We start from the raw sequence: 9,445 nt of genomic DNA on the forward strand, positions 1-9,445 counted from the left end.
TGCACTTCAGTCTGGGCCACAGAGTGAGATTCCAACTCCAAAAAAAAAAAAAAAGACACAGTGTCCCTGTGCCTAGGTCTGCTTACGTCCTAGGGCAGCATCAACATGTGTACACTATGGCTGGGTCAGACCCTCTGTGCCCCCAGCAGCCTTAGGCTTGTGGGCGAAACAAGTGAGGGAGTGAAGGCACAAAAACTGTGCTGTCACCAGGAGTTGGTAAGTTGCACGAGCAATTCTGCCACTGTCACTGTCTTTCCCTGGGACCCACCTGGACCAGCCTGGCAGCCCTAAAGGCAAGGACCAAATCTGACTCATGTGGGCTGTGTCCTGCAAGGGCACTTGCACACCAGAAAGTTTTGAGGACTCAACGGCCTCTCCTCCTTCTTATTCATTCATTCAACCATAAGCTAGACTGCACAAAAATGAATAAACATCCTGAACGAATAGAAGAAAAAAGGGTCACACTCTCCAGTAAAACTTGGGTGGTGGACCATAGGGTCCCGGGAATCGGCATGTTGCACCATCGCCCCCTCGTGGTCATGTTGGTTACTGCTGGAGTCATCAACAGAGGCTGGGCTGGCCGTGGGGCGGGGCGCCTATGGGACAGTGTCAACACCACCACTGTCTCTCAGGGAGCATTTTCTCGTGCCCCGCCTCCTACGGCTGTGGTCCTGGGCTCGGGAGTGACTGGCATCTGTGCTGACGCTGATATGAACACGACGGCTGTGAGTATCTCACTCACCCTGCACCACGGTTGGCGAGTGCAAACCCTTCTGTAAAGCTCGTCAAACTCTCTTTAGGTGGAAGAGATGTGAAACGGCTGACATGGCTGCTCTTAGGAGTTAGGGGAAGTGAAGGCGGGGAGGACTCAGCCCAGGGAGGCTTGGGGCTGGTTTCCTGACAAGGGTGGGTGCAGGAGGCACCGTGAGCCGAGTCTAATCTGGGTCTCCAGCACTGGGGCTGGCACACGGGAGCCCTCAGGAAACAGGCTCTGAATGAATGAATGAATCAACGGAGAGTTCAAATATGTGCTGTCCTGTCTTCCTAGAAATCTTTCCTCCGCCTTGTCTGTCCGGGAAGCTTTTGTGCTCTCTACAGACCCGGGCCAGGTTCCTCCTGGGTTCAGGCTTCCAACAGCCAGTGGTGGGTCACAGGCCCTCCCTCTGCTCCCACAATGTCCCGGGCTCCCCTGCCCTCACCTCCTGCTTCCTGTCTGCCTCCTGTTCCTCTCTGCTTGAAGTCGGGGACTCCCCACACTGGGGCTCACTCACACACTCATTCCTTAGTCATTCTTTCCTTCGACACCTACCATGTATGGTGTCCATTGCTGGGACACAGCGCTTGGATCAGAGAAGGATGTGTGTTGCAGGGGCTCGAGGCCCCTACTGCCCCTGGGCTCCTGCCCTGGGAATGTTAGTGAGAGAAGTGACCCTCTCCCCTGATGGAGCTGTGATGTTTTGGGGTCTCCTTGTGAGAGCAGTTAAGCCTTGTCACTGATTAACCAAAGTAGCACAGGAAGGGGCCCATCACAGACCTTGGCCACATGTGATGCTCTGGCCACCAGAGCACCAGGTGCTCTACCTTTGCTACTGATGTAGTGACTTGTTGTCACCTGTTTTCACTGCAAAAGAAACTTTTCTCTCACTATCAGGAGCAGAAAACCAGCACTACCTGCCATAACAGAAAAGAAGTGTACAAATAAGTTCCAAGAAAACAGTACAACAGACTCATGTTCTAGCAGGTTCTGAGGCTGGCTTCAAACAGAGGCTTCTTGTGGGTCCTGGAAGCTGAAGCCCTCTGTCTCTTCCTCTTTCTGCAAAGATGTTAGGGGCATATTAACACCAAACTGAGACATCCTTGCCATTGTTTAAAGCCTCACCACCTCTCAGGGGACAGCTCACCTGTCGCCATCAACATGACACTTGCCCTGGGCATTAAACCTGTAAGTGTGGTACCCACAGCCACCAGATAGTCCCATGGTGGACACCCAGGGTCTGGCCTAGATTTCTGGCTTGCTGCGTGTTTCACCCTTTATATGCATCCTGTCTCCCCCACTAGGATATGAGTTCCCAAGGGGCAGGGATTTTCCTCTTATCTACTGTATTCCAGAGCCTGGGATAAGACCTGACATATAGTAGGTACTCGGACTTGTTCAAGGAAGGAAAGCTGTGTCCAGGCACCACCAGTCCACCTGCGATTGGCCTCTTGGCATAGAGCAGCCCTCATTTGAGTCCAAGTGCCTCTCTTTAGCAGCTGTGTGACCTGAGGTGATGACTTAGGCTCTCTGTGCCACAGATCGTAAGAGCACTTAGCACAGAGTTGATCTGAGGATGATATTGGGAAGTACTGGGCACAGTGCCTGGCACAGACAAGTGGATCACGAATGGTGGCTCTGAACAGTCACTATAAGAAAGCCACCGTGATGGGACACATCCCCTCCTCTGTGTACAAGCAGGAGCCTGAGATGTGGGGGTGCAGGAAGGCCTCCTTGGGGATGACAGTTAACTGACATGGAAAGGAAAGTGAAATTTAGGGCACTGGGGCCATGTACGCCAATCAAACACACACCCCACAATGTCACGTGGTTTCCAGGGACACAGACACATCTAAACAGACATTCGGGAGAGACAGTCACAGGTCGTGAACAGCAATGCAGCTAGAGTTTAAAACACAGTAATCCCGTGCCTTGGGAGGCTGAGGTGAGTGGGTTGCCTGAGCCTGCGGGTTCGAGACCCACCTGGGCAACTTGGCAAGACCTCATCTCTACAATAAATCAAAAATCAGCCAGGTGTGGTAGCGCGCGCCTGTAATTCTGGCTACTCGGAAGGCTGAGGCGGAAGGATCGCCGGAGCCCAGCAGTCGAGGCTGCGGTGGCCGGGAGAGGCCACTGCACTCCAGTCTGGGCGACAGAGTGAGACTCCAACTCAAAAAAAAAAAAAAAATAAAATAAAATAAAACACAGTATTGAAGGAAAGAAAGCGAGAAACAGAATGATGTTTAGAGCACAGCACTATTTATGCAAATTATATACACAGTACCAGCATATATAGCTCAAGGACACATACATGTCTGCACATGACTGATTTGGAAGGAGTCACAAATAGTGAACTTGGTGTACATACAGTGATGTGACTAAGGCTGTAAAGAACCGGAAACGGAAGAGATTCAGCGCAGAGCACTGTTTCTGCGTCACACACAGCACCATCACCACCACACAGCTTTAAGGTTACAAAGACATTTAAGCAAATGTGTCAGAACATACATGAAGTGTGTGTGGGTGGCGTCCACGGTTGAGAAGAGAGACGGGAGATATCAAGGGGGCATAAGAAAATGACAAGAGACTCAACGTGACAAAGTAACACCAGCACGTTAGGAACTGAGACGTATGACAAACTCAAGGCTGTTCACTGCAGAATCCACCCTCTGTCCACTCTCCCAGACAACGTCACCCTCTCCTGGGGCTTCGCTGTCAGCTCCCGAGACATCCGGAGGTCTGAGTCTCCACTTAGACTTCACTCCTGCACCTCAGGTGTGGAAGCCAACCGCCTCCTGGGCAGCCCCTCCTGGAAGTCTGCGGCAGCACTATCCTCCAAGTCCACACCACACGCCGATCCCAGTCTCTGGATCTGCAGGGCTTCCCTGTGTCCAACCGCCGCTGTCCTCGGTGCTGAACCCAAGCACCAGCATTTCCCTTAGACGCCAACTGCTGGTGTCCTCAGTGGCTCTCACCCCAGCAACACCAGCCCCCTACCCCGTGCGTCCACTTGTCGCTGTCCCTGGTGCTGAACCCACATCCTTAGCATCCTAGAGCCCAGCTGCTGGGTGTCTTTCGTGCTGAATCTCACTCCAGCTCTTCCCCATATGCCCAGTTGTCGCTGTCACCGGTGCTGAAACCTACCCCCGACACCCCATGTGTCAGGTTACCCGCTATCCTAGGTGCTGAATCTTAACCCCAGCACTTCTGTGTGCCAGATGTCTCTGTCACCGGTACCGAATCTCACCCCAGCACCCCACTGTGTCCAGCTGCTGCTGTCCTCGGTGCTGAACCCCTAGCACCTCAGAACCCAACTGCTGAATGTCCTTAGTGCTGAATCTAATCCCAGCACCTCCCCACGTCAAGCTGCCACTGTCCTTGGCTCTGGATGTTTACAACAGGACGGGCAGGACCCAGGGGCTTACACACAGAAGCAAAGGCACTGATCCTGGTGGCATGGACGCTGGCTGGCTGGTGGTGCCAATGCTGAGGCAGGGCCCAGTCTAACCCGCTCAGGGTGCCTGCATGTTTGTGAGGGGTGAACCACGGTTTCCTGCACACAGTGAGCATTTTCTAGAACCCAGGCTCTGTGCTAACTGCTGTGTGTGCCTGATGCCCTGAGCCCTTCTACAGCCCTGTGAGGTGTGTGCTAATGGCACACCAACACACAGACAAGGACACAGAGGCGTGTCCAGCTCCCAAGCCCAGGCAGGGGCTCCAAAGGATCCCAGAAGCCCTCAACTCTGAGAGATGCTACCTCCCTGTCCTTCCTGTTGCCTGTTGGGTTCTAGGTTTCTGCCCCGCCTGCAGGGGCACCAGGTCAGTGATGGGTTTTGTTGATCCCCAAACTCACTTCTCTTTCTGCTTCATAATCTCCTCAGCGTTGGGAAGGCAGTTTGTCCATGGCAGGAGCCCGTAGAGCCACTTCAGCATACAGTAGCCCAGGGTCTGGAGATCACTGCGGCGGGAGGGCCCTGGGAGGGCAGGGAAGGGGTGGCACTCAGTCTGGGTGCTCCAACGCTGACAGGCCCGCCCTTCCTTGCTCTCACTCAACCATGACTCATGCACTCAACCATCAGTCACGTGGGCCGCCTCCTCCATTCATGCCACTCTCAGTCTCTCACTTAACCATCCCTCCACCCCTTTCACCACCTCCCTCCCTCACCCATTGTCTTTCGTTCATGCACTCATTCAACGAATCCTCAGTGCACGAGCCATGAGCCAGGCCTCATCTCACATTCTGAAAACTCAGACAAAAGTCTAGTTGGGTCCCCATCCTCACACAGCTACAGGGCAGGATTTCCTGAGCTAGAGACAGTAGGACATGAGGGAGCCCAGAGGATGAGCAGGGAATCCAGCCTCGGGGGAAGGGCGAAGGAGACTGTGAGCTTCATTCTCTTGATGCCTCTAAATCACTTGATTCAGAGAACTCTGAGCACTCCACAAGTGTCGAGTATTGACTGTGCTCACTCCTGCCTTCTGATGCCGAGGCAGAGGTGCCATCCCTGCTGGGGGGAGGGGGGTCTCAGGCTAGTGGGAGGACACGGCAGATGTGTGGACTGCCATGATATAAAGGGGCTGAGAAAGGGGGGCTCAAGACACCTTCCCCGGGTCCTCTTCCCTGCTACACTTTCCTTGGGTAGCCCCCTCCTTCCCAGGGCTGCAGCTCACAATTCCTTAGATACTGCAGAGGTGTGGGCCTCTCTGTCCAGAGCTCACTCCCTACTCGAGACATGGGAGCCAGCTGCCTCCTCAAAAGCCCCTCCTGGATGACTCTAAGGCATCTCTCTCACCTTCCCAGGCTACACCAGATCCAGGATCCCAACCTCTGGAACTCAGGGCTACCCAGTGCTCTGCCTCCCGCTGTCCTTGGTGCTGAACCGCCACCACAGGTTCCTTAGTGGCAGGATGAGACCCAGGGTCCTGATCCCCTGTCCTGGCACCTTAGCGCCTCTCCTGTGTCTGGCCACCTGCTCTCCATGGCTGAGAAACCCTAGGCCGCCCGTGCATGGGAAGCATGTCTCCAGGGTCCCGAGCGCCCACCCGGCCTCTTACCACATCCCTTGTGCAGGTCCATGCTAATGAACTCAAGGTCCCCCTCGTGGGGGCTCCTGCTGCCTTCCATGTAGGTCACGTGTTTGCCGCTTGGGCAATAGCGGAAGGCAAAGCCATATCCCACCAGGGTCACCTGTGCACATGGGAGAAGCCATACACTGGGGTCAGATGTGCGGTCCCAGAGTCAGACGTTTCCATTGTGTGTACAACTGGAAACGACCCATCCATTAAAGATGACATTTTCATTTTGTTTTTTGTTATTTCAATGAGGCGAGGTCTCACTATGTTGTCCAGGCTGGTCTCAAACTCCTGGGCTAAAGCAATCCTCTCATTTTGGTCTCCCAAGTACTGGGATTACAGGTGTGAGCCACCACGCCCAACTAAAGATGACATTTAAAATTTATAAAACGGATTGGGCATGGTAGCTTACGCCTGTAATCCCAGCACTCTGGAAGGCTGAGATGGGAGGACTGCCTGAGCCCAGGGGTTCAAGACTAGCCTGGACAACTCGGTGAGACCCTATCTGTACAATATATAAAAAAAATTAGCCAGGTGTGGCAGTGCACAGTGTCTGGCAAATTGGAAGGCTGAGGCGGAAGGATAGCCTGAGCCCAACAGGCTGAAGCTGGGGTGTCCATGAGAGTGCCACTGCACTCCAGCCTGGCTGACAGAGTGAGATTCTGACAATAAATAAATAAATTAATTAATTTATAAAACAAAGCCTGCTCTCAGGAAAAATGCCAAATAGTAGGGAAAGGTGTGAAGCAAAGAGAACCCAAACCAGCTCCCCTACTTCCCCCCAGCCCCCAAACCACTGCCCAGACGTAACCACTAGTGACAGTTTCACAGGTCTCATCCCAAAGGGTTTTCTTTAAAAAAACAGGTAAGCAGCTGGTCTCGGTGGCTCAGCCTGTAATCCCGCACCTCTGGGAGGCTGAGGTGAGTGGATTGCTTGAGCCCGTGGGTTTGAGACCCACCTGGGCAACTTGGTGAGACCTCATCTCTACAATAAATCAAAAAATCAGCTGGGCGTGGTAGTGCGCGCCTGTAGTTCCAGCTACTTGGAAGGCTGAGGTGGAAGGATCACCGGAGCCCAGCAGGTCGAGGCTGCGGTGGCCGGGAGCGGCCACTGCACTCCAGTCTGGGCGACAGAGTGAGACTCCAACTCAAAAAAAACAAAAAACAAAACCAGGTAAGCATATGTGAACGGGGGCCGGAGGGTGCTCGTGTTTGCCAGAGGCCTCACACTGTTCCTCCTGACAGACCTGAGCTTTCTCATTTTAACAGTAGTGCAGGGCATTAGCTCTGGGGCCAGATGGCCTAGGTTCAAATGGCAGCTCAGCCTTTTGGTGGTCGTACAACCTTGCTTGAGTTATGAAACTTTTCCGAGCTTTGATTTCTCCATTTGTAACAGGATGCTAATAATAGTCCTGTACCTTGAAGGGCGGTTATGGGGCTTCACTGAGTGCTTTCATTTGGACGTCTGACTTCTCTAAACCTTTCTTGAATTTGGTCCCAATGTTGGAGGTGGGGCCTTGTAGGAGGTGTTTGGGTCATGGGGGCGAATCTGTGAATAGCTTAATGCCCCCCTCAGGGGTGGGTGAATTCTCACTCTCAGTTCCCAAGGAGCTAGTTGTTAACAAAGAGCCCAGCACCTCCCCCGTTTTGCCTCATCTCTAGCAGGGCGATCTCTGGGGACCACTAGGAGTAGAAGCAGCCTGAGGGCCTCACCAGGTGCCCAATCTTGCATTTTCCAGCCAATCATGAGTCAGATAAACCTGTTTTTTTTTCATTAGAAACCACCTAGCCTCAGGCATTCCTTTCTTTCAACATAGTATGGACAAAGACACTGAGTTAAAAACCAAAGATTACAGAAAGTCAAGCACATTGTTTAAATGACTGTATTTTATGCTACTATATGATAGTGGATGACTGTTGGCTTTGTCTATGCAAAACCTCCCCACCCCTTTCTGGCCACAGCTTGTGATGGTCAACTTTGTAAGGCAACTTGACTGAGCTATGGGGTACCCAGAGGTTTGGCCAAATCTTATTCTGGGCTTGTTTATAAGGGTGTTCCAGATGGGATTAACATTTAAGTTGGGAGGCTGACTAAGGTACAGTGCCCCCCCTACTGTGGGTGGGACTCATTCAATCATCTGAAGATATGAACAGGACATAAATCTGAGTTAGAGGGAATTGGTGGTCAGGTGCAGTGGCTCAAGCCTGTAATCCCAGCACTTTGGAAGGCCAAGGTGAGAAGATTGCCTGAGCCCACAGGTTTGAGATCAGCCTGGGCAACTTGGTGAGAACTCATCTCTACAATAAATCAAAAAATTAGCCAGGTGTGGTAGTTCACCTATAGTTCTGGCTACTTGGAAGGCTGAGGTAGAAGGATTGCCTGAGCCCAGTGGGTTGATGCTGGGGTGGCCATGACTCCAGCCTGGGCAATGGATTAAGACTCCAACTCCAAATAAAAAAAAAAAAAAAAGAGGGAATTGGAAGTCCTCCTGCCTGACTGCTCAAGTTGGGATATTGGTCTTTTCCTGCCTTTGGACTTGAACCAAACATCGGCTCTTCTTGGATTTTGAGACAGCTGGCTTTTGGACTGGAAACTTAGACCTTCAGCTCACTTAGGCCTCCAGGTTGCAAACTCTAGATCTGGAGACTGTTCAGCCTCATAATCACACGAGGCAATTCCTTATAATAAATATCTTCATATTTAAATAAACACACACGGTTGGGCTTGGTGGCTCAGCCTGTAATCCCAGCACTTTGAGAGGCTGAGGAGAGTGGAGTGCCTGAGCCCGCAAGTTCAAGACCAGTCCGGGTGACCTGGCAAGACCTAATCTCTACAATAAATTAAAAAAAAAAATTAGCCAGGTGTGGTAGTGCACCAGTAGTTCTGTAGTTCTGGCTACATGGAAGGCTGAGGAGGAAGGATTTCTGAAGCCCAGCAGGTCGATGCCTGGGTGGCTGTAAGTGTGCCACAGCACTCCAGCCTGGGCAACAGAGTGAGACTCCAACTCAAAAAACAAAAACAAAAAACAAAAAAAGAAATAAATACACACACACACACACACACACACACACACACACACACCCCATTGGTTCTATTTCTATGGAGAATGGTGACTAACACACAGTTCTGGGATTTTCCTCTGGGACTTCCTTTCCCCAACTCTCAGCCCATGCCGTTGAGGTAGGGCTCACCTGATCTGTTTCTGCTGGGGTTGCTGAACTTTGGGAATTTAAGCCTGATTTGCTGGTGGCAATTGTGTCACCCCGAGGGAAGAATCAGCCTGACGACAAGCAATGCAGAAGTGACATAACCCCAGAGACGGAAGAGCCAGCTTCCCAGTGACAGGGATTGAGTTCCTAGATCCAACCATGCCTGAAGAAAGTCAAGTCCTGGATTTTTCCATTCCATGGAATAATCAACAGCACAATTTCTTTCTTTCTTTCTTTCTTTTTTTGGTGGCTTGTTTAAGCCATGTTTAACTGGGTCAATTTGCAATGGAAAGAGTACTTAGAAGTTACTTCAAAATACTATTTAATCTCTGGGCTCAGTGGCTCAGTCTGTAATCCTGTGCCTTGGGAGGCTGAGGTGAGTGGATTGCCTGAGCCCACGGGTTCAAG

At 51.9% G+C, this 9,445-nt stretch overlaps 1 protein-coding gene across 6 annotated transcripts in view; it reads right to left on the minus strand.

The window, feature by feature from the left end:
• Positions 1-9,445, minus strand: part of VRK3 (vaccinia related kinase 3) — a 54,323-nt gene that overhangs the window by 11,261 nt on the left and 33,617 nt on the right. For all 6 annotated transcript variants that reach the window (XM_008060953.1, XM_008060954.1, XM_008060952.1 and 3 more), the window contains 2 exons: positions 5,810-5,942; positions 4,608-4,728 (listed from right to left, as the gene is read on the minus strand). In XM_008060953.1, the coding sequence (XP_008059144.1) occupies positions 4,608-4,728; positions 5,810-5,942 (254 nt within the window). The remainder of the gene's footprint in view (positions 1-4,607; positions 4,729-5,809; positions 5,943-9,445) is intronic.

Source organism: Carlito syrichta, unplaced genomic scaffold, assembly GCF_000164805.1.
Source record: "Carlito syrichta isolate Samal-C Ts95f unplaced genomic scaffold, Tarsius_syrichta-2.0.1 Scaffold304772, whole genome shotgun sequence".
Classification (NCBI taxonomy): domain Eukaryota; kingdom Metazoa; phylum Chordata; class Mammalia; order Primates; family Tarsiidae; genus Carlito; species Carlito syrichta.